The sequence below is a fragment of the Nelumbo lutea genome, chromosome 8 (assembly GCF_056320005.1).
Source record: "Nelumbo lutea isolate HS-2025 chromosome 8, American lotus-T2T, whole genome shotgun sequence".
In the NCBI taxonomy this organism is placed as follows: Eukaryota; Viridiplantae; Streptophyta; class Magnoliopsida; order Proteales; family Nelumbonaceae; genus Nelumbo; species Nelumbo lutea.
In genome coordinates, this window is record NC_142691.1 from 26,597,950 (window position 1) to 26,624,022 (window position 26,073).

General features: G+C 39.4%; 1 protein-coding gene across 3 annotated transcripts in view; it reads right to left on the reverse strand.

Moving 5' to 3' along the window:
• The window catches only part of NUDT3 (nudix hydrolase homolog 3), an 88,371-nt gene that overhangs the window by 57,424 nt on the left and 4,874 nt on the right, over positions 1-26,073 (reverse strand). For all 3 annotated transcript variants that reach the window (XM_088957476.1, XM_088957475.1, XM_088957474.1), the window contains 3 exons: positions 16,389-16,485; positions 9,571-9,704; positions 8,541-8,622 (listed from right to left, as the gene is read on the reverse strand). In XM_088957476.1, coding sequence (XP_088813602.1) covers positions 8,541-8,622; positions 9,571-9,704; positions 16,389-16,485 — 313 coding nt within the window. The remainder of the gene's footprint in view (positions 1-8,540; positions 8,623-9,570; positions 9,705-16,388; positions 16,486-26,073) is intronic.

Below are 26,073 nucleotides of genomic sequence, written 5' to 3' on the forward strand. Positions count from 1 at the left end.
TGCAAGGAGCATTCTTTTTGCTACCCATGTTCCTATGAAGTTTTGGGGTGATGCAGTTTTAACAGCTACCTACCTTATTAACTGCATGCCTTCTCGACTCTTGGGGTTAAAATCTCATTTCAGAGTCCTCTTTCCTAATGTTGAGATTTTCTCTATTCCTCCACACAAAAAGGGTACTATTGTTTTGATCCCATTAGTGGCACCCAATTTGTTTCCCTGGATGTCACCTTTGCAGTGTCAATTCCATTTTATAGACATCCTTCTAAGTGGGAGAGATCTCTCAAGTTGTTTTCTTCATCCCTTCCTTTGCCAACTCCGGTTGAGTCTTCTATCGAGCCCTCCACAATTACCCCCATTCCTGTGGCGGGATTCTCTCCTTTGAGGGCTTCCACTCCTGTTCCTCCCCATCCTCCTACTAGTCCTCCAGTTGTTTCCACTCATCCTACTCCAAAGGTGGTACCATCGACAAAGGCTAAGGCAAACACATGTTGATCCCACACCTCCAGTTGAGTCCCAGGTGCTCCCGATTACTAAAGAGAGGACATGTCCATCACCTCCTCCACCAGCACCCTTGTTTCCAAACCTTGACCTACCCATTGCTTTAAGAAAAGGTAAGAGGAAATGTACAACACATTATATTTCCAAACATCTTTCCTACAGCTTGTTGTCCCCATCCTACTATGCCTTTCTAGCCTCCATTTCTTCATAATCCATTCCAAAGTTTGTTTCAAAAGCCTTAGCCACACCAAATTGAAGGGATGATATGAGTACTAAAATAGAAGCCCTTCATAAAAACATTACTTGGGATATTGTTGACTTGCCAGCTGGGAAGGAACTTGTTGGGTGCAAGTGGGTTTTCACTATCAAGTATCATGCAACTGGGTCAATTGAGAGGTATAAGGCTCGTCTTGTTGCCAAGGGATATACCCAGGCATATGGGATAGATTACACTAAGACCTTTTCTCCAATTGCTAAGATGACTTCGGTGAGAGTTCTTTTATCCTTAGCATTGTGCTATGATTGGTCTCTGTATCAATTTGATGTTAAGAATGCATTCCTGAATGGAAATCTCATTAAAGAGGTATATATGCCACTTCCTCCTGGTATATATGGCAAGGAAATGCAGGGTAAGGTGTGTAGATTGAAGAAATCACTTTATGGCCTGAAACAATCACCACGTGCTTGGTTTGACAAGTTTAGGGTTGCTCTTGTTCAGTTTGGATACATTCAGACTCAATCAAATCATACCCTCTTTGTTAAGAGAAAAGACACTCTGGTGACATTCCTTAGAGTTTATGTAGATAATATTGTGGTTACTGGCAATGAAACAGAAGAAGTTAGTGCTCTCAAGAAGTGTCTCAATTCTAAATTTGAAATTAAAGACCTAGGGGAGTTGCGGTATTTTCTGGGCATTGAGGTTGCTAGGTCCAAGGAAGGTATCTTTATTTCTCAACGGAAGTATGTGCTAGACCTTCTTGCTAAGACTAGAAAACTTGGTGCTAAACCTGCCTCTACCCCTATTAATGTGAACCATAAACTCTTAGTTAATGATGGAGAACTTTTAGTTGATAGGAGAGTGTTTCAGAGATTACTAGGGAAACTTCTTTATCTATGTATGACTCGTCCAGACATTTCATATGTTGTGAGTGTCATCAGCGAGTTCAAGCATGCTCCTAGAGACACACATAGGGCTGCTACAGAAAGGGTATTATGCTACCTTAAGGGAACCCCCGAGAAGGGTATATTATTTGCTAAACATGGGCACATGAATGTAGAAGCATATATAGATCCTAATTGGGGCAAGAAATTTGGATAACAGGAGATCCACATCAGGATATTGTGCTATGGTAGCTAGAAATATTGTTTCCTAGAGAAGCAAAAAGCAGTCAGTGGTTGCTAGATCTTTAGTTGAGGCAGAGTATAGAGCTATGGCCCATGGTGTTTCTAAGTTGTTATGCCTTAGATCTCTCTTTAATGAGATGGGTGCATGTGACGAGTTACTGATGTTGTATTGTGATAACCAAGATGCTATTAATATTGCTCACAACCCAATTCAACATGATAGAACTAAGAACATTGAGGTAGATAGACACTTTATACGGGAGAGAGTAGCTTCGAGAGAGGTGTGCCTACCTTTCATTGCATCAGAAAAGCAGTTAGCAGATTTTCTAACTAAGGGAGTCCCAAAGGCAAAGCTTGAACATTATGTAAGCAAGCTGGGAATGATTGACATCTATGTTCAGCTTGAGGGGGAGTGTAGTGAGAATGGGTCAAATGAGCCCTAGTGTTGTTTATTTCTTTTAAGTAGTGTATAAAAGTTATGTTTCTTAGTTATGGGCCTTATGGGCCTTCTTTTTATTTTCTTTTAAGTAGTGTAGTGCTGGCTGCCCCATTAAGGGCATCTAAGTAATTGTGGTCAGACTTAGAATTATTAATAAAAGTGATGAAAGGGGGCTAGAGAGAGGGGTTCAAATTCTTCTATTAGTGTTGACTGTATAGGGGTATTTTAGTCTTTATATTTATGTTTAAAGCTGATGTGTAATGTTAAGTGATGTGTCCCATACTTAAGCAGGGACATAGTAGTCTTTTGTTAATTGGATAGAAACATATAAACATAATCTGGCCGACTAGAGACTGAGATCATTCTCTCTAGTTCGAACCAGAATTCTTTTCTTCTCTATTCTCTTCTCCTTCTTCTTCTAGTCTCTCTAATACTTCTTCAACTCTAATACCAACAGAATTCTAGTGCAGATCAGATTTATAACATGGAATCAGAGCCACTGTGATAAAATCGAATATGCCCAGAATTCTGCTTTTCTCACCATTCAGCCTAGGGTTTTTTATTTGTTCTTCATCATCTGTTGAAGATAGGGAAAGGGGCTGAAAAGGAGTGATTGCCTTTTCCCCTTGGAGGTTTTTATGCCTCCAGTCAGTAGTTTATGGGTGTTTGCAATGATTTGTAGGAAGCTCCCCTAATCGATGATGAGAAGAGGGCAGTTTCAGGTGATGCAGATGACAGCTGAGTGCAGGTCGGTAGTTTGGTGATTAGATAGGTGGGTTTTGTGGGGATTTCAGTGTGGATCAAATGGTTGGTGAGTTGCAAGCAGTGTGGTGAGTATTCAGGTAGTTGTGTAGTAGGGTTGTGATTTGGAGAGTGAAGAATTCAGTGACGGGTGGTGAGAAGTGAACTAAAGAAAAAAAAATGTCAGATATGGGAAATAACAGTGAAAACAAAACTAGTGTGATGGTTCCCACCGACTACCTGAATGTTCAGATGACTTCTATCAAATTGAATGGGGAGAACTATGTGCCTTGGGCGAAATCTGTAGAGGTCTTTCTTAAAGCTAAGAAGAAAAGGAAGCACATAAGGAAAGAAAAACCCTCTGCTAAGTCTCATGAGTATGGTGATTGGGAACAAGAGGATGCACTAATTATGACCTGGTTATGGAATAGTATGGAACCCAAGATCAATATGAATTTCATGTTCCTCGATACAGCCAAGGAGGTTTGGGACCATGCCAAGAAGCTGTATTTGGGACAAGACAACACAACTAGAGTGTATCAGCTTTATTAGGAGTACTTTAATCAGCAACAGGGTAATCAAAGTCTTGAGGAGTACTATGCTAGCATTAGGAACCTTCACAAAGAGTTGAATGTGTACCATCCCCTCACTTCTGATGTTAAAATTCAGCAACAACAGAGAGAACAACTAGATATGACTAGATTTTTAGTAGGACTGAAACCTAAATATGAACCAGTGAGAGCACAAATACTAGGAGGGTCAGCTCTTTCGTCTTTAGAAGAGGTGTTTGTTCGTCTTCGGAGGATCTCTATTGGGCCTACAGAGAACTCTAATATCTCTGACACATCGGCCTTTCCAGTGTCAAGAGGGTGAGGCCGTGGTGTTAGAGGTGGAGCTCGGGGAGCTCAACCCATCCGTAGTGGTAGCAGTGGACCGGTGTATGGTCGTAGTGGAGGTGGTGGATGTATTGGAGGTCGAGATTCAGGGGGAGTTCGTGGTAGAGGACGTAGTACTGGTCCAATAAGATGTACACATTGTGGTATGGAAGGACATACCATCAACTTTTGTTATGACTTGCATGGCCCACCTTCAACCTGGGCAAATCATTAAGTGGCCAGTGATAGTAATTCCAGACAAGAGAGTCATCAAGCTGATCAAATGCCTTCTATATCTATAGATGTTCCTGGAAAGGAGATGATGAATGTTCCACGTGATAAATATGAGAGATTTGTTCAGGCCACATCTCAACAGAATATAGCCACTCTTGCACACTAAGGTATGGCTTGTCTAGCATCCAAACCCAACCCCTGGATTATTGACTTTGGAGCCTCCAATCACGTGACTGGAACTCCAGGCGTGTTTTCCTCCCTTACTCAGTATCTGGAATCACACTCTGTTACCCTTGATAAGGGTTCCACATCTTCCATTTGTGGTGTTGGTAATGTTAACATAGACCCTTTATCTTTATCCTCAGTTTTGTATGTTCCCAAGTTTCCTTTTAATCTTATGTCTGCTAGTAAGTTGACCAAGTCCCTTAATTGCTCTATCACTTTTTACCCTTCTTGTGTTTTTCAGGATCTCAAGATGGGGATGAAGATTGTTGGAGGGCATGAAGCTGGTGGACTATATTATCTTAATGGTGGTGGTAGTGCATCAACAACTCTTCAAACATCCCTTTCTCCTCTTCAGTGGCACTGTAGATTTGGTCATCCATCACTTAAAGTTTTGAAGTCTCTTGTTCCATCATTGAGTCTTCTTTCTGTTTTGGAGTGTGAGTCATGCCATTTGGGGAAACATCATCGGGTTCCCTTTAGTCCTAAGGTTGATAATCGTATGTCGAGTTCTTTTTCTTTAGTTCATTCCGATGTTTGGGGTCCAAATAAAATAATTTCATACAATGGTTACAAATACTTTGTTATTTTTGTTTATGATTATTCAAGGATGGCGTGGCTTTACCTAATGAAAGAAATGAGTGAATTGTTTTCCATTTTCCAAAAATTTTATGCCGAAATTCGCAGCCGTGAATACTTTTATACACCGCTTCAGGAGTATTTGGAACAATATGGCATTATCCATCAAATCATGTACCTACACCCCACAACAAAATGGGGTAGCTGAGAGAAAGAATTGCCACCTTTAGGAAATTGCTTGATCCCTTATGCACCATATGAATGTACCCAAACATTTTTGGAGTGATGTTGTGCTTACATCTTGCTTCCTAATTAATCGGATGCCCATGCCCATCCTTGAAGGTCATTCTCTCCCTTCACCACTTTGTTTCCCCTTACTCCTCGGGTTTTCGAGTGTGTCTGTTTTGTTCATAATCTTGGACCGGGAAGGGACAAGTTAGATGCATGATCCACTAAGTGTATCTTCCTTGACTATACCCATACCCAGAAAGGGTATTAGTGTTACAATCCTAATTCCCGGCGTTCCTTTGTGTGTCATGCTGTTACTTTCTTTGAGTCCACTCCGTTTTCTTCAAGTGATGTTTCTTCTTCCTCACCACCTCCTCTTCTAGTTCCCGTTGAGGAACCCATTCCACTTGTTCCAGTTGTGACCAAGTCTTTGCCTCTGGTGCAAATTCCTATTGAATTGCCACCCATTCATCAAGTGTATACACATCGACAACATGTATCGGCTCCTCCTCTAGCTTCATCACCGTCAACAAATCCGACAGTTGTTCCCACACTCGTTACAACCCCAATTTCTGACCTTGATCTTCCTATTGCCTTGCGGAAAGGTAAACGCAATTGCATACTTCATCCCATTTCTAATTATGTTTCTGTCACTCACCTTTCTACTTCCCATTAACAGTTTATTTCTTTGTTGTCTTCTATTTCTGTTCCTACGGATGTCCAAGAAGCCCTTGCCTCTCTAGGGTAGCGCCATGCAATGGAAGAAGAACTCTCCGCCTTAACTCATAATCATATGTGGGATCTCACCACGCTTCCTCCCGATAAACAGCCTGTCGATTGTAAGTGGGTCTACACTGTTAAGCATTTACCTAATGGTAGTGTAGAGCGGTTAAAAGCTAAATTGGTCACAAAAGGGTATTCCCAAACATATGGTATTGACTACACGGAGACCTTTCCATTTGCTAAAATTGGTTCAGTCCGTGTTGTGATATCTCTAGTTGCTATGTATGATTGGCCTCTCTTTCAGCTTGACATCAAGAATGCTTTCTTACATGGTGATCTACTTGAGGAGGTCTATATGGAGCAACCACCGGGTTTGTTGCTCAGGGGGAGGATGGTAGGGTGTGCAGACTGAAGAAGGCCATTTATGGACTTAAATAGTCTCCCCGTGCATGGTTTGGTAGATTCAGTGAAGTGGTAAAGAAGTTTGGTATGAAACTGTTTCGGGTTGACCACTCAGTATTTAGTCATGATTCGCATGCTGGGAAGATCTTATTGATGGTATATGTAGATGATATTATCATTACCGGTAGTGATAGATTGGGAATTGATAGGTTGAAGACCTTCCTGCAGAAACACTTTCAAATAAAGGACCTTGGTAAATTAAAATATTTCTTGGGGATAGAAATAGCAAGGTCTAAGCATGGTATTAATTTGTGTTAGAAGAAATATGTTCTTGATTTGTTGAAAGAAACAGGATTGTTAGGTGTCAAACCAGCTGAAACACCTATGGAACCAAATACCAAGTTGAACAGTGATATGGGTGAAGAGTTTGAAGATCCTAGAAGGTGCAGGCGGTTGGTGGGTAAGCTAAACTACCTAACCATTACCCAGCCAAATATTTCATTTGCAGTTAGTGTGGTGAGTCAGTTTATGCAGAAACCTCGGGTTGCACATTGGGATGCAGTTCTAAGGATTATAAGGCATTTGAAGGGAGCTCCTGGTCGAGGCTTGATATATAAGAGTGGAGGAAATCTCAAAATAAAGGGATACATTGATGTTGATTGGGCTAGTTTTGTATCTGACAGAAGATCCACAACAGGTTATTGTACTTTCCTTGGGGGTAATCTGGTGACATGGAAAAGTAAGAAATAGACAGTTCTGGCAAGTAGTGCAGAAGCTGAATATAGAGCCATAGCACATACCATTTGTGAATTAGTGTGGCTGAGAAATCTTCTACAAGAGATGGGATATCCGATTGATACTCCAATGAAGCTTTATTGTGACAACCAAGCTGCAATCCACATCTCTTCTAATCCAGTGTTTCATGAGAGAACAAAGCATATAGAAGTTGACTGTCACTTTGTGAGAGAGAAGGTGCTTAGTGGAGTCATAGATATTGCATATGTTAACACAGGGAGTCAATGGGCAGACTTGTTCACCAAAGGGTTGAGTCGAGGAAGAGTGGATTACATATGTAACAAGCTGGGCCTATATGATATATACTCACCAGCTTAAGGGGGAGTGTTAGTGTCGACTATATAGGGGTATTTTAGTCTTTATATTTATGTTTAAAGCTGATGTGTAATGTTATGTTAAGTGATGTGTCTCATACTTAAGTAGGGACATAGTAGTCTTTTGTTAATTGGATAGAAACATATAAATATAATCTGGCTGACTGGAGACAAAGATTATTCTCTCTAGTTCGAACCAGAATTCTCTTCTTCTCTATTCTCTTCTCTTCTTCTTCTCCTTCTTCCTCTAGTCTCTCTAATACTAACAGAATTCTAGTGCAGATCAGATTTATAGCATCTTCTTTTCTCTCTTCCCTTCTTTTCTTCTTCCACAACCTATTGCTGAAACTTCTTTCTTCTTCTTTCTCTTCCTCTCTTTTCTTCTTTTCTTGCATTATCTGAATTACTGTAGGTGTAATTTTCAATTCTAATACATTTTGAATTAGAGGGAATTGCCCAAACATAGCATTTCATTATTTCTTGATCCATGTCAAAGAAAAAAATATACATTATACAAAATCAATAATCACTCAGTTAGGAGACACAGATCCATGCCAACACCCAGCAGAGTGTGATAGCTGTGCAAAAATAATTATCTATTTCTTTCATTCAACAGTAGTTGTGCAATCAATGAGGGACACCTCTGGATAGGACAAGAACACTTGGATCTCTATCAAACTTGTCATACTCTAAAACAGCAAAGAGGTTCACAATTGTGTGATATGTTCACTAGAATGCAGTAAACCAGGGGAAAGGCACTCAAGCAAAAAGTGAGGAGTGAGGACCAGCCAAAATTGTCACAACGAAGGCTAAGTCTGAATAAGAGATGGACTCATACTATCACTGAAAGTGTAGGACTGAAGCCCACTTAACATTAAACAGAAGGATGAACAGACAGATCAAAATGACAAGAAAATTTGAATGAGCTCTTCACATAAATATAAACATTATATTGCTAGTTAAGAAATATGGTATTATAAATAGTCAAATTCAAGTTAAGAAACAAATCGAAGAATGTCTTTTAGAACAAACTAAAGAAGCTTGGTTCACAAATGTATTCAACGAAACACTAAAAAGTGACTGAAAGATGCACATGACAATCGTAACAGTATTGAGATTAATGAATGAAAAGTTAATTATTTGTACCTCAGTATCAAGATAAATTGGTGCATAACGGCGAAGTTGTTTTTGAAGGATCAGACTGCGTGCCTCTGTGTTCTCCTTATACCTAAAAGCAATTTTACATGAAACCACTTGCATAAACAGAAAATTATTAGGTAACAAATTTAGAGATGCATTTAACATATTCAATAAATTAGTTTAGTCATAACAAATGATTCTTCCTTTCTGCAGAGCCATGTTTAATCAATGCTTAAATCATTTCTCACTACTTAAATCAAACCCCTCCTAGCATGCCTCTAGCACTTTTCATTTTTTGATCAATAACTTAAACTTTTATAAAATATTAATAAGAAATGGATACAAGAAAGCAAGTGGAGAGGTAAACTCACTTAACCCTCCCCAGATAGAAGTTCAAATTACAACAAAGCCCAAAGTAAACTATTCCTTCCCACCCCTAGTTTTGCAAGTGGAGAGGTAAACTTTCTTTACCCACTGCAGTTTTATATTCATGTCCTGGGTCAGTCACTTAAACTTTTTTTTTTCATTCGAAAATTTTCAAATTCCATTCCCCCCTTTTTGTAGCCAACCTTTGACCTACTTTGAGTCACCTTCAACAATCAGCTTTCTGATATTTGTTGAGAATATATAAGGCAAGGGGGTTTTTTGCCGTTTTTCATGTCTACTTGTATTTGGGCACCCAAGTAAGGGATTTCTTGTAATTTTCTTCTCATGATATAAATATCAAGTTTGAGGGTGTGAACAGTAAAACACTCTTCTCATTTGTAACTAGCTCTTCCTCCTCTTCTTCTTTCTACTTCTTCTTGGTACCAGAGCAACTTACAGGCTCTTGCGAAGACTTTTTCTGTTGACAATGTCTTTGAAATCCTCATGCACTAATAACCAACATCAGATGAAGATATTTCACTGGATAAACTTCAGGTTTCTTAATTTTTTAATTACAAATGTGAATAACAATCAATTATCATAAAAATATTACGAATTTGAACAGGATGATAGAGAATCAGGTTCTGTTTAATGAATTATAACACCATACCTTTTTTCAATTATATCAAACAGTTGGCCATATTGCCCACTCACATCATAAGGGACATATTCAGGATCTTCTTTTGTTAGTAAGCTTTTATATTCAACCCAAGAAATGTATTTAACTGCAGAAACTTCTGTGTCCTACAAAAAACAAATTAGGCAAACCACATATCAGTTAAAGTTCTTTAAGATGGGTTGGCTTACGAAGTCAATTAACTGACTAATGACTTTTCATTGGCAACAGAAGTTTCACTTACAGATATTTAAAAGATGCTTAAAGGTATACGGTAAAGACACCTCTACTTACAAAAACAAATGAGAAAAATTATAACAAATATGTATGATCAATGTGGTTACAGGAAAAAAAAGTATGGTCAATAATCACAATTGACTTCCAATCTAATTCCAAATCTACTCAATTCATGTCCATGAATCTTTTTAGCAATTAGCACAAAATGCCCAGTCAACAATGTTAGAGTTGATATCCCTGCATAATTGTGGCAGTGGTCATCCATTAAATATTCGCCTATTTATTTTGTCTCCAACCACCTTTGTTTTTGCTAAACTGTCTCCAACAACCTGAAAGATTGCAGAAAGTGTAATGCCCCATAAGTTTGCTCTTTTGTCTCAAAGTTGACTGGTGGTTACAATCTCCTCCTAGATATCGGATGGATGATTGTGTTTAGTCATAATGTTTCATGCATAGAAGATCTTTTAGCCGAACTCTTCCTCATGAGATGTTTCCATTATGAAATTCATTCAACTGTGGTCCTAAGACAAAGTCTGCTGGCATAGAAGCATTCCCATAGCTGTTTTGGATGGAAAAGAATAGAAGAATATTTGATGAGAAAGTCACGAGTGCTAGAAGGATATGTCTAGACATCAGAATTCTTGCATAGGATTCGATTTTAACACTTCCAGATTTTGAATATGTGAACTAAGCATCTTTTCCAAAGAAAGTTTTAGACTACCCTTGGATGATGTATAGATTCTAATAGATTTTTTGGCTTTTTTATGGTCTCACTTTAGGAGACATTTTTTAGTTTTTCTCTGGGTGTTCTCATGGAAATCATTACTTTTTCATTTATAATAAATTCCATTTACTTTTACTATGAAAAAGACATCTTCCAGTATCATTCTAAATGACACAAGTTATCCCCCATAATCATTTAGCATCAATACGCAGCCAATAATTTCAGATATGATAAGCCTCCATATTTTCAATAATAACATTTGAGAGGCTACTTCAAATATGCACCCATTTATTTTCTCTGCAAACATCGTCAAAAGAAAATAAAAGGTATAATGTTCCACAAAGTTTGTCATTTAGTCTCAAGAATAGCTGCAGACCACCTCTGCATTAATTTAAAGATACTAACAAAACTGAGTTGCAATTTCACTTTGAAAATGAAAGAAGAAAAAATCCTAAATATCATTTCTAAGGTAATTTCCATTACAGAAAAAAACAAATCAGGTAAAAAGTGAAGGGATGTCACTTTATGAAAAAATACAAACAATAGAAAAAAAAATACATATAAACAAATTACAGCATTAAGAATTTGATAGGGCCCAGGCCAGCAGTGGGTCAGCTCCAATCCACACCAATGCCTCTGTTCCAAGAGCTCGTACCCAACCCACCATCACTCGAATATATTATAGAATGCCACATGGGCATAACTAATCATCAGGGTTTGTTATGTCGAATCTCCTTGTGCACGTGATGTAAGGTGTATCCCCATGGACAAATAATTATTTTTTGAGAGAAAAAGAAAATTATTCTCTCTCTCTCTCTCTATCAGAGCTTAGATCCAGCATTCCTAGCAAAATTCTTCTTCTTCTTCTTCTCTCTCTCTCCCCTCGCGGTTGTTGACCACTAAACAAAATATGGGCACTTCTAGGCCTTGCCCCACCGTTATAGTGCTTCCACGGTGGTTGAAGTATTCATTTGAGATGTTGCAAAGTTGCATGGTAGTCCTTAGGGGGTTGTGTCAAATAGAGATCTTATCTTCCTCAATATGCTCTGTAAGGCGTATTTTAAGTTACAAGATACCCACCACCACCATTCTACGAGCTATCATCTTCAAACCGATGCCAGACAAAAATCACCAAGTGATGTTTGGAGACCAACTTGAGAAGTTTTACAAGAGAGCGCCCAAAATAGTAGGTTAAGTGGCTTCCATGCATAGTTGTCAAGGCGACGCCTAGGCGTGTAGGCGCTTTTTGGGTCTCGCCTCGCCCAAACACCATATAATGTATCTATAACATGTTGTAATTTTTTCATATTTAATATTTTTTATATTTTAAGTCCATAATATAAATATAGACATGATGCACCGAATCACTATTTTTATTTCTTTCACATTATAATAATTTTTTTATTAATTTCCTATCTTTTTAAGGTTTATGATAGATAAAATATACGAAGGTGAGTTCTGAGAGATATAGATATGATGTTCGAATACGAGTTCAAGAAATATCCTCATCAAGTTCCAAGCTGTATGTCTTTGAAGAAGAAAGGTAAATCGATCACAAAAGGTATGCTTTTCGTTATTCTTCTTCTTCTGGAACAAAAAACAGGGGCTCCGCCCCTTCTTATTTTCTTGTTCTAGAACAAAAAACAGGGGCTCTGCCCCTTCTTTTTCTTGTTTTGGAACAAAAACAAGGGCTCTACCCCTTCTTCTTTCCTAAAAAACAGGGGTTCCGCCCCTTCTTTTTCTTTTTTTTTGGAACAAAAATAGGGGCTCCGCCCCTTCTTCTTTCCTCCTCCTCTCTTCTTCTTCTTCTGGAACAAAAAATAGGGGTCTATTTCTTTTTCTGGAAGAAAGATAGGGGTTCTACCCTTCTGTATTTCTATTTCAACGGCAAAAATTGGGGTTCATCGCATTTTTATTTTACTTTTCTTTTAGACATTAAGCGATGCCTAGGTGACCAGGCGACTAAGCGCTCCCTTGTCGCCTAGGTTCGCCTTGGTGCCTTGAAAACTATTCTTCCATGGGTGAAACTCTAGAAGAATACAACTTACCACTTTCTACGGAAGAGATCCTCTATTTTCCCATATGAGAAGGGGCTTTCAGAAATGGCCACTGTTGGGTGATCGCGATAAACTATTGAAGTCTCTAAAGACCCATTTGCTGTGGGCTCAACAGCTCTCAAGAGGCAATATGACAAACGTCACAAGGCAATTGAATATCATTATATCAAGTTAGAGAACATGTGTATGAAATTGCAGCCCTACTGTCAGTCCACCATTGCAAGGCGAATATAGCACAATTTTTCTCCCCACTTCTAATGGGCCTTTCCTCGTTATTGAAAAGATAAGAGTTGTTTCTTATCATCTGCAACTGCCAAAGGGTTCAAAGTTACACCCGGTGTTTCACATTTCTCTACTCAAGAAGAACCTGAGTCCTACACACTCAACAACCCCTGTTTTGCCACCTTTTACAAAAGAGGGAGAATTACAACTCACTCCATAGTAGATACTGGACTACCACTGGATAAAGAATGACAAGAAGATCGTCAAAGTGGCCCTAGTGGCATGGTTAGGGTTGCCTCCTGAAGATGCTACTTGGGAGCCAAATTTTCCCTCAGGTTGAACTTGAGGACAATGATCAGCCTGAGGAGAGGGGGAACTGATAGAGCCCAGCCCAACTACGGTTAGCTCTAATCCACACCAATGCCTTAGCTCCAGGAGCTCCTACTGTTTATAACATGGACTCTCGTTGGTGAATGGTCAAGTCTCCGAAGGTCTGGAGAAGGCGACAGGAAAGAGGGAGAGTCTGCATATAAAAAAAACCCCTAAGTCAGCTATATATGGTCAGGAGGTTGTGCCTCCCTCGAAGAGGCACCTGCGTTAAGCAATATCCTACCAGAATCTTGCATAACATTCCTGTATCATCTTCCCCCTTACTTGTAGGAGAAGATATTGTACTGAAATTGGAATTTCTGTACAAGAAACTTCTAGTAGAAATTTTCCAAAAGTATTCTGACATCAAAGGAGCTGTCTGGAAACCTCTCATAGGCATTCCAATATTCATATCAATAAAACAAAAGATCTAGGATAAATTCCTGCATTATTTATCTTCCATTGTTGAAGAGATTTAGTATATATATTGACCAGCTTAGCCTCAGATCCACTGACAGCTCTAATAGACCTTTAGATTTAGCAAAAACTTAAAATGTAATCTCCAAGTTCAAGAGTGTCCAAATCACAACCTGAAAAATATTGTAGTGGAATAAAAGTAAGCTGATTGCTTAACAACAACTAAGGGACTTGGCAATGCAAATTAGAGTCTAGTGGTCTACCCTTCATTAGGTTAAGAGATCTGTTAATAGTTTAGCTGTTGCTTTGGCTAAACAGGAAGTAATAGTTCTTTTTTTTTTTTTTTTTTGTGTGTGTGTGTGTGTGGGGGGGGGGGGGGGGGGGGGTGTTCATTATTTGATAAAAGAATAACAGTTACCTAACAACAAAAAAAATAATTTCCAAGTTGTGTACTTTGTCCCATCAGATTTAATAAAGAGTATCTCAGTATTTTTCAAAGCCATTGAAAGACATACACAATCACAGAAAAAAAAAAATCAGAGTTTCTGTATTTTTCAAAGCCATTGAAAGACGTATACAATCACAGAAAAAAAATCAGAGTTGCTGATTTTGAAAAAACAAAACAAACTAACAGAAAATACTCCTGAAGCATCGAAAACATGGGTCTTAGGTTTGAGTTTTTAACCTAACAAAACTAGTCCAACCCCAAATCAGGTCTTACTTGTCCATAAGCATCATATATGCAATCCAGAATTTACAGTCTCAACCAAAAAGGTTAAAGAACAATAAAGATCAATGGTTTGAGTTTTCTAGTTCCTTCTCAGTCTAATTTTGGGTTTGATTGGGATCTGGGGCTTAGAAGAGGCTTAAGGGATGTAGAGATTGAAAATTCCATGAGTCTGGTTCAGATCTTAGACCAGGTGGTGTTGGATCCCTTTGAGAGGGATAAGAGATTGTGGACCCTAACTCCCTCTGGAACCTTCTCTTGTGCCTCTTTCTTCAAGTCCCTACTACCTTCATCCAGTCCATTTGCACAAAACTTTCCAGTTAAGGATGTTTGGGGTGAGTCGATTCCTCCAAGGATTGGAGCCCTTTGTTGGGAAGCCTTCCTCAGAAGATGTAATACATGTGACATACTCCAAAGAAAAAGGCCTTTTTGGTGCTTTTCTCCAAATTGGTGCATTCTTTGCAACGCTAATGGTGAAAGCTCCTACCACTTATTAGTTTCTTGCCCCTTTGCTACTAATCTTTGGGAATGGTTTCTTTCCTCTTTTGGTTGCAGGTGGACCCCACCGCCAAACATTCAAAGTTTGTTTATCCCCTCATTCTTTGATTGGCCAAACAAAAGGGGAAGGATAATGTGGAGATGTGTGAGGGCTGTTGTTTGTTAGACTCTTTGGGAGGAAAGGAACACCAGAATTTTCTCTGAAATTGAAAGAAGTAAAGAACGCCTTATTGAAATAGTAACAGTGAGGGTGGTACATTGGTTGAAATCTTTGGACCTGTTTGTTGATATTTCTACGGCTATGTTGCTGAATAGCTGGCTGGAGGTGGCAAATTCTGCTCCTGCTCACTCTTTAGTTTGTCCTGTGTGGTCACCACCAGGAAGTGGACTTATAAAGCTAAACTTCTATGGAAGTAGTGAAGGAAATCCAGGTCTATCAGGTGTAGGAGGGATTTTCAGATATGAGGGTGGGAAGGTGCTCGCTTTGTATTCAGGTTTCATTGGGTTTGGAGACTCTCTCAAAGCTGAGGTCTATGTAGTACTGGAGGGTATAAGGAAGTCTAAGGAACTGAAAATACAAAAGTTAGTCGTTGAAGGGGACTCAAAGCTAGTCTTAAGTTGGTTACAAGAAGGTAGTGGACTTTGAAAATATGCTAATGAGAGGAGGGAGATTAAGTGGCTAACTAAAGGACTGGAAATCAAGTTTCAGTGGGTCAAGAGAACAGCAAATGCATTTGCTGATGCTTTGGCAAAGCAGGGGTTGGGAAGGGATCAAATGTTTTGGGCTGTTCTGTAAATTTTTCCTTTTTGTTATCTTCCCGGAGAGAGTTAAGCCTGTTTATCTCTCTTTGGAGCGCTGTAACTGAATTCTTTTAATCTAATGAATTCCAGTTATTGATAAAAAAAATACTGAATGGATCCTAAGAGATTTACAAAAGGTCTCCAACTGTAGACCTTATTGAAATGTTCCTATAAGCAGTCTAGAAAACTGTAATAAAAATCATCTTAACCACAAGTATGGTTTCCTATTAAGGGGTCATTGCTTGGTGTAATGGAAAAATCTCAGGCTGACGAGTGAGAATACAGGTCCGAATCTAAGACTTGTGAAGAGGGGAGAAAAAGGAAAAAGAAAAAAAAAGCCAAAGGTTAGGTATGTATCCAATGTATCCCTCCCAAGATCCCAGATAGAAAAGACCACCATTTGGCCCCCTAATCATAAGTTTTCCTATCAAAGAGAAAAAGAAAACCTGAATCAGATCAGTTGATCAAGATGGTGTGTCAATTCCCACCCCAAAGGTCAGCTTATATCAAGGCACCATTTGTTCGCAGCACTGTTGGTAAGGGCACAGGCTAACAACCATAAGACACAGGTACAAGTCTGAGACCAGCCACTTTGTGCAAAAAATAAAAAAGAAAAAAGAAAAAGAAATGCCCAACGTTAGGTCTGTATCCAGTCCACCCCTCCCAAGACTCAATATAGCTGGGACCAACAGAAAAAAGAATACTTCCTTTCCAGAACTTCATAAAATTCTTGTTTAAAAGTTCAAGTTTACATTCGTACCTGAAGAGTGAAGGCCTCCATGGGAATTGGAGATAGAGTTGTCACTAGATATACATCATTGAATTCATTGTTAACAAATTTCCCATCATTTATAACACTGCATTCAACATGTAAGACAAATATAAGACAAAGATAACTGATTAAGAAATCAGAAGAAAGTATAATAGAAATGTACATATAAAGAGGGGGAGAAAATAAAGAAGAATAAAATAAGGAAAATGAAAGATACAGGCTCCACCAGATCCAGGAGCACAATCAAGAAAAAGATTGTCAGAAAAAGCATGCTAACCAACCAATGTTTGATCAACTTCAAATAGAGTATAACCATATAATTGAGAACTATTACGTCAGAAAGAAGATCAACTAGTTCTTAAGGTCTCTCTAAATTTTCAACTCAATTGAAGAATGGGAAATGTGGTTTCAACTTTCAATGTGAGTTATTCTCGTTCAGAAAATCCAGCAAGCACATCAAACTTGCTGGATATATTCTGGATGTGTTTTTTTACCTTATGTGTCCCCTCAATGTTATATCTTCTTGTTCTAAATGCGCCTCGGTTGTTTTCCAAAACAAATACAAGAAGCTGATCAAACTTTGGTCAAAAGTCAAATTTTGAAATTTGGACTTCAGGACCTGAAGAGCTTGTCACCCCTACTCTAGAAAGCCTGTTAAATCTCATAAATATGGAGAACTTTCAGGAGTTTCTGTCTAGATCTGTTTCTGCTTTATACCAACTAGGAAGTAGTGTGCAGTGTGTGTCTGTGTATGTGCGTGTGTGTGTGTGTGAGAGAGAGAGAGAGAGAAAGGAGGAAGGAGAAAAGAGAAACGAGAATGTTTGAATGAATGAGAGCATAAATGAGTGCATGTCCCACTCTTTTTCTTCCTTGACTGCTTTGATCATAATTCATAAAAAAAAAAAAAAAAAGAACTTGAGTAGAATTAGGGTTTCCCTATTCAGGGTGTATAAGTATGCACTATGTCTGCTAAAACCCCTTAATTATATTCCTTGAAGAAAATACCCTTTGATTTTGATTTTATGTGAAAGAGCTACTTTGTAAGGGTTAAACCCAATAACAGGTATAAGCAGTCCCATCAGCTTGGACTCTTAGCGGGTTATACCTATGAGTGGACCCCACAATTGGTAGACAGGTCATAGGACCCATACACCATTGGGTCATGCCCACCACCAAATCAGTATAGTGGGTCCCACTTCTTACCAATTAACGGGATTCACTGTTAAGATGTATAAGTTTAAATAAGATCCACCGACAGTGGGACCCAGAGGCTTGTCATTTACAAGTGGCAAAATTGGCTGCAACAAATAGCAAACCAGTACATCTGTCCCCCCCCCCCCCATTTCAGGTCTGCAACAATGTTGCAACAGGTGGCAAAGTGCTGTTACAGGTGGTAAACCAGCACACTAGTCCCTTTTTTTTATGTGTTTTGACGGCACTGGGTTAGCCTACTGAAATTCTTTGGGGTGGATAGAATCCACCGACATATCAAAGGCTCCCCTGTATTATTTTTGTTATCTTTGTGGTGGATGAGATCCGCCAGATATATAAATTGAAATAGGATTTTGAGTTCTAACAGAACTCTAGAGAGAGAGAGAGAGAGAGAAGATAAGATAAGGATTAATAATAGATAAAATTTAAAGGGAAAAAAAATAAGATCTATATCTGTATCACTTCAATCAGTAGAACTGTAAGTTCTCTCCCCTATTTCCTCTTCCTCTCTCTTCTCTCCTTTTTCTTCTCTTTCTCTCCTTTTTTTTCCTATCTTCCGACCCAATTTCTTCTCCTCTCCCCCTTATATAGAGGGAGACAGTTATGGGGTAGGGAGGTTAAAGCAACCACCCCACTCTTCATATGTGGGGTGGTTGCTTAACTCCCCCCCAAATTTGAATTTATGTGGAGTGGGCCAGTTGTCAAATCTGCCCCCCCCCCTCAAGCTTTATTTATTTATATTATTTTATTTTTTTACATCATATATTTTTAGTCCTCAACATTGACAGTAAAAAGTAATTTCATTAAAAAAGAATACGGATACAAACAGGTGAAGAGATTTCACCACAAAGCAGTACATTAAAAGATCCCAAACACCAGAAAACAAGAACAAAGAGCAACCCACTATAAAGTCTCCCACAACTTCTCCCCAAAATCACATCTGTTCATATTGTTAAAATCAGAACAAGCAAGGGCCCATTCAACAATTGAAGACCCAATATCAGCAACTAACTTGACTTCAACCCTTGCCTTGTCTTCAACCCAGCATAGTGCAAAAGGAATGGTTCTCCAAAATATTTTAGCCTTCATGTTTCGTGTCAATTTTGGCCATTTAGTAAAGATCTCCTTAGGTTGAAATGGACACACCAACAACACCTTAAATAATGCAGAAAAGAAACACCAAACAAACTTCACAACCTGAAATTAAATAAATAAATGGCATGAATCTTCCTCCTCATACATGACCAATGTTTTAAAAGTGAAAGGCGCCAAAAAAGAGCAATGGGCAAAAATGCAAAAAAAAAAAAATCTAAAAAATGAAAAATAAAAAAAATCTAAAAAAAAAACAAATGCCAAAAAATTCAAAATAAAACAAAATAAAAATTCAACTTATTAAAATATTAAAAAAATTATTAACTAAAAATGTAAACTTAAATTTTAAAATAAATGCTTTAAAAAACCTATTATCTCAAATTAAAATACATAAACATAACATGTAAAACATATTTAAAATGAAATTTTAAAAATAAAATCAAGTGTAACATATAAAACATATTCAAGCATGTAATCTCTTTATTCTTTCCCAATTGCATTACTTCAAATAGCTAATATGATATTATGCATTGTTGATTCTACAAACTGCCTTTATACCAAGCCCCCCGAGGCAAGCCCAAACAAGTCCCTATTAGGGTCTTAAATTCTTAATCCCTATAAAAAAAAAAAAGAAAGGTTTTATAGGGAGTGCCTTTTGAAAATACTCCACCAGGTGCACCAGATGAACGCCTTTTGAAAATACTCCACCTGGGACCTAGGCAAAGTGCATACCCAAAAATGTGCCTCACCTGTGCATCTAAGTGCACCTTTTAAATGACTGCACATGACGTGTCTGTTTGGAATTTGAAATCCCCTTCACTTCAAGTAATCAAATGTGAAAACATTATCCAAATAAAGAAGCTATGCAAAAGGCTCAATTCAAGGAGGAATTTGGTTTCCTAAAACTCCTGAAAATCTGTTATTCTCCATTTAATCTCTCATCAAATCATTGTAAATACATTTAACAGAAAGCTTTCCAGCTTTACATTCATTCCACCACCTGGCATCAGGTTTACCAAAAACCACCCTCACTTCTTCCAGCTGGATAACTCTGCACAGTCATCCAATTCTCTGTCCAATAATGGACGTCCAAAAACTGGACACCATACAACTTGATCTCCTCTTACATCAAAACGCTGACTTACAGCAATGTTCTTCAAACTTAGTTTGTAAAGCCTGGGATAAACCTCACACAACCTTCCATTTCCACGTCATTCATCCTCAAAAAATCTTACTCTGCTACCATCCCCCACAGCATCCTTAGAACAGCTAGCAAATTCCGACTGAAACTTTGTGAATCACAATCTCATTCCAAACACTTACTCCATAAGAAGAAACGTGTCTTATATCCCAGTCAAAATTCAGCACCCCATAATTACAAACAACAACCCCACTTTGTCTCTTATTTATATGAGAGTTACAACTTAAGTATAATGATAAGATTGCTCACTGTTACACAAGTCACTTTTTTTGGATTGGAAATGGTAACTCCATTCATTAATTTACAAGTATAAACAGTAATAAGCACCCCAACAAGGATGTGCTAGACTCCATAATTACAGTGCTGCTCAAAACAACTCAGCCCTGGTTGACCCCTGTTTAGCTAAGCCATCAACCAGGCCATTAGCTGAATCCCTTGTAGTGCAGCTAGCAGTTCAGCCCTATTGGAATCTCCTATTCCCACTGGGCCCAAAAATAAGGCCAAAAGGTTGCTGTCCTTATCCCCCAAAACCCCTCCTATAGCAAACAGGCCCAGGTTCCCCCGACAACTTCAATTAAAATTCAGCGTCACAATACCTTCCAGAGGAGTCCAAGAAACAAAGGCCCTCTCCTTAGTAGAGTAACTAGATTGGTAAAACAAGGGGCAGGAAGAAATCAGTTATTTTGGGCTCAATTGTAACTTCACCATTAAATATGGGGAGAGTTAAGATTTTATCTCTCCCTATTTGTATTCTATTCTCTGGTTTGATGTAGTATGAAGTTATTGATCAAAAAATGATGCCACAGCCGACCAACTTCTCCAAAAAACATCAAAGGAGAAAGAGTAAAAGGAGTCAACCATTTTCCACTGTTAATATGTGCCGAATAGGGGTAATTTAGTCTTCTTCTGTTTATTAAGTAACTTGCTTATGTGGCAGTGTTATTAGAGTTACTCTGCCCCACACTTAAGTAAGGTCATTTCTGTCTTTGTAACTATGATTAGAACCTAATATAGATTAAGGGGCTCGACTGAATGGGTAACCCATCAGATTTTCGACAGACCCTTCTTCTTCTTCTCTTCTTCTTCTTCTTCTTCTTCTTCTTCTTCTTCTTCCTGTTCGGACTACTGTAGCAACAGTCGAAACATGGTATCAGAGCAATGCTCCTGACCTAAGTCAGTTGGTAAAGCACCTTAGCACTGTTCGTGACTCTTCACCTTTGTTTCTGATCAGTCGATGGAGAGAACTGGTTCGCCCTAGGTCAGAAACAGTACACTTGTCTCTCTGCTGCGCATAACCTTCTTCAACAAGGAAAGTGACTTCAGTAGTGAATGGTTGATTGATATTCTCAAAGGAAGGTCGGTCCTTTCTTCTTCTAGTGTTACTTATATTTCTGGGTAGAAACCCTACAAGAAGCTGTTGTACTGAGTAGAACCTAGAGAACTAGGTTCATTGTTGCCCTGGGAAGGGCTGTGTGTGCAGTAGCCGAATGTGTAGGGCTGCTGTAAGTTGTTGTGTAATAGCCGAATGTGTAGGGCTGCTGTAAGTTGTTGTGTAATGCCCTCTTGATACGGTATAAGGTAGAATGCAGTGACCTTGCCGAACTCCTTGTGGTTGTGTAATGCCCTCTTAAGTGTGTTAAATAAGTCTGAACTGGGTGCAGCAGATTTGGCTGTGTTGTGGTGCTTGAGTGGTTGTAAGAGGGCCTCTACTTGTGATTAGTGAATGGTAAACTGATGCTTATGTGGGACATAAGTGTGTGAAGTCAGCAGTATTGTGAATAAGAACAAGTGTGTGAAGTCAGCAGTGGTGTTTAGAAGCTGCAATAGGGGCTGAAATATCAAACTGTGAACAGCATCAATCAGCTTGTAGCTGAGAAGCAAAGTTAGAGACAACTGTGAAAATGTACAATGGCAGCAATAGGAGATGGCTACAATGATCAGAAACCTAGTGTAGTAATTTCTTCCGACTACCTAGGAGTACAAATGACCTCAATTAAGCTAAATGGGGAGAACTATGTTCCATGGGCTAAATCCGTGGAAGTTTTTCTCAAGGCAAAGAAGAAATCAAAGCATGTTAGAGATGAGAAGCCACCGGTTGACTCTCCAGGGTTTGATGATTGGGAACAAGAAGATGCTCAAATCATGACTTGGCTGTGGAATAGTATGGAACCCAAAATCAGTGCCAACTTCATGTTCCTTGATACGGCTAAGGATATGGGAGCATGCTAAGAAGCTATATTCTGGACAAGATAACACAACAAGAGTATATCAGTTGTATCAGGAGTACTTTGATTTGCAACAAGGAACCAAAACACTAGAAGAGTACTATGCCTGCATGAAGAATATAAGGAATGAACTCAATGTCTATCATCCCCTTACTCCAGATATTCAAGTTCAGCAACAGCAAAGGGAGCAGCTAGATATTACAAGATTTTTAGTGGGGCTGAAGTCGGAATATGAACCAGTTAGAGCTCAAATATTGGGGGGCTCTACTCTTCCTACACTTGAGGAAGTATTCTCAAGACTTCGTAGAATCTCTTTGGGCCAGACAGAGAACCCCACACAGTATGATAGATCAGCACTTGTGACAGCTAGAGGTGGTGGACATAGTACAAGAAGGGGAGGTCATTCCAGAGGGGGCCGTGGCAATTCCATGATTGGTAGGGGTGGCCGTGACTCAGGGGGAGGCCGTGGCAGAGGAAAAAATAACTCTACAAGGAAGTGTACTCATTGTGGTAGAGATGGACACACAGTGAATTTCTGTTATGATCTACATGGCCCTCCCTCTAAATGGGCTAATCATGCTGTAGCAGGTGAGGTTGCTAATAGTGACAGTAAACTGGCAGACCTAACTCCTTCCACATCTACATCTACTTCTGGGAGGGAGATGGTGAGTGTTCCGCGTGATGAGTATGAACGGTTCCTTCGAACTACTTCACAGCATACCACTGCCACATATGCCCAATCAGGTATCGCTTGCATGTCATCTAAAACTCCTTCATAGATTATTGACTGGAGCCTCAGATCATATGACCGGGACTCTAAGTGTGTTCTTTTCTCTTGCTGAAACCTCCACACCACAAACTGTTACACTTGCCAATGGGTCTTCATCTCCCATCTGTGGTGTAGGTAATGTTGACTTGGCTTCTGTCCCTTTATCATCTGTTTTATACGTACCTAAGTTTCCATTCAATCTTATGTCTGTTATTAAATAACCAAAGCTCTTAACTGTTATGTTACCTTCTTTCCTTCCACTTGTGCTTTTCAGGATCTCAAGACGGGGAAGAAGATAGGTGGGGAGCATGAAGTTGGTGGATTGTATTACCTTGACGGCGGTGGATCTTCAATTGCAATTCAGATTTCCCTTACTCCTCTACAATGGCATTGCCGACTGGGACATCCATCTCTCAAGGTCCTCAAGATATTGGTTCCATCATTGAGTCAGTTGTCAGTTTTACAATGTGAGTCATGTCAGTTTGGTAAACACCGTCGTGTGTCCTTCAGTCCAAGAGTTGAGAGTTGTATGTTGAGTCCTTTTTCTTTGGTTCACTCAGATGTTTGGGGTTCGATCAAAATAGAGTCTTATAATGGGTACAAGTATTTTGTCTCATTTATTGATGATTGTTCAAGAATGACATGGATTTACTTAATGAAAGAAAGAAGTGAATTATTTTCCATTTTTCAAAAATTCCATGCTGAAATACGCACACAATTTGGTGTTCCAATCAAAGTTCTCCGTTCAGATAATGGTCGTGAATACTTTCTTACTGCATTTCAACGGTATTTAGAACAGCATGGCATTATTCATCAGACCTCATGTGCTTTCACCCCTCAACAAAATGGGGTGGCTGAACGGAAGAATCGTCATATTCTTGAAATTGCTTGGTCTATGCTTCACCACATGCATGTTCCTAAACGGTTTTGGAGTGATGCTGTACTCACTGCATGTTTTCTCATTAATCGAATGCCCTCTTTTATTCTTCATGGTCGGTCCCCCTTCTCCATCTTGTTTCCCACTTCATCTCCGTTTCCATTAACTCCTCGTGTCTTTGGTTGTGTGTGCTTTGTTCATAATCTGAGTCCTGGAATAGACAAGCTAGATGCACGCTCAATTAAATGTGTCTTCCTTGGCTACTCTCGGACTCAAAAAGGGTACAAGTGTTACAATCCTATTGCCCGAAAGTGCTATGTCTGCCCTGATGTCACATTTTTTGAGTCTGTCCCCTTCTTCTCCAATCATGAAGCACCCTTGTCCTCACCCTTACCTCATCTTCCTCTTCCTGTCAGTGATTCAGCTCTAGAGGCTGTTGTTGGAGTAGACTCATCTCCTCATCCAGTGCAGGTCACCACTGAACGACCACCGACCCGACAAGTGTATACACGTCGAACGACACCAGCCCCTCCTCCTGCTTCTACCTCATCTGCGGATCCTCTCATGGCTCCTATTGCTGAACCTTCAGATCTTGACCTACCCATTGCCTTACGGAAAGGTAAACGTAGTTCCACACTCCATCCCATTTCCAATTTTGTTTCATTATCTCGTCTTTCTGCATCACATCGCCAGTTTGTTTCACTTTTGTCTTCTATTTCCCTACTTAACAATGTTCAAGAAGCTCTTAATTCACCTGGATGGCGGCGGGCAATGGAGGAGGAACTTTCTGCTCTTCAACATACTCAAACGTGGGAACTTACTACTCTTCCACCTGGGAAGCATGTTGTGGGCTGTAAATGGGTGTATACTGTGAAATACTTGCCAAATGGTAGTGTGGAACGTCTGAAGGCCAGACTTGTTGCTAAAGGTTACTCACAGGTGTATGGTGTGGACTATATGGAGACATTCTCACCGGTGGCTAAAATTGGTTCCATTCATGTCCTAATTTCCTTGGCAATTATGTATGATTGGCCTCTCCTTCAACTTGACATAAAGAATGCCTTCCTCCATGGTGATCTAGTGGAGGAGGTATATATGGAGCAACCACCTGGGTTTGTTGCTCAGGGGGAGGGTGGTAAGGTGTGCAGGCTGAAGAAAGCAATTTATGGGTTGAAGCAATCTCCGCGTGCTTGGTTTGGGAAGTTCAGCGAAGTGGTGAAGAGTTTTGGAATGAAGCAATGCCAGGTTGATCACTTAGTGTTCAGCTATGACTCAGAAGCTGGGAAGATTTTATTAGTGGTCTATGTGAATGATATTGTCATCACTGGTAGTGATAAATTGGGGATTGACAAACTAAAGGTATTAATGCAAAATCATTTTCAAACAAAGGACCTTGGAACATTAAAGTATTTCTTGGGAATAGAGGTTGCCAGGTCAAAACAATGTGTGAATCTGTGCCAAAGGAAATATGTCCTTGATCTATTGGAAGAAACAAGATTATTAGGTGCAAAACCGACTGAGACTCCTATGGAACCAAATGTTAAGTTGAGCAGTGATACAGGAGAAATATTTGAAGATCCTGGAAGGTATAGACAACTAGTGGAAAAGCTGAACTATCTGACTATCACGAGACCCGGCATCTCCTTTGCAGTCAGTGTGGTGAGCCAATTCATGCAGAACCCTTGTATACCTCACTGGGATGCAGTCCTTAGAATTGTGAGGTATCTGAAAGGTGCTCCAGGCCGTGGGCTATTGTATAAACCAGGAGGAAAACTTGAAGTAGTTGGGTATACAGATGCAGACTGGGCAGGCTCAGTGAGTGACAGAAGATCTACTACAGGCTATTGCACATTTCTGGGAGGAAATCTTGTGACATGGAAGAGTAAAAAGCAGATGGTTGTAGCCAGAAACAGTGTTGAAGCCGAATATAGGGCCATGGCTCACACTACCTGTGAATTAGTGTGGCTGAGGAATCTCCTACAAGAAATTGGGTTTCACATGGATAAACCTATGAAATTGTACTGTGACAACCAAGCTGCACTACATATTTCATCCAATCCTATCTTTCATGAGAGAACAAAGCACATAGAGGTTAATTGCCACTTCGTGAGAGAGAAGGTTCTTGCCAGAGAGATAAATACAGAACATCTGGGCTCCAATGACCAGTGGGCAGATTTGTTTACAAAAGCTCTAAGCTCGGGGAAAGTGAACTATCTATGTAACAAGCTGGGATTATATGACATATATTCTCCAGCTTGAAGGGGAGTGTTAAGATGTGCCGAATAGGGGTAGTTTAG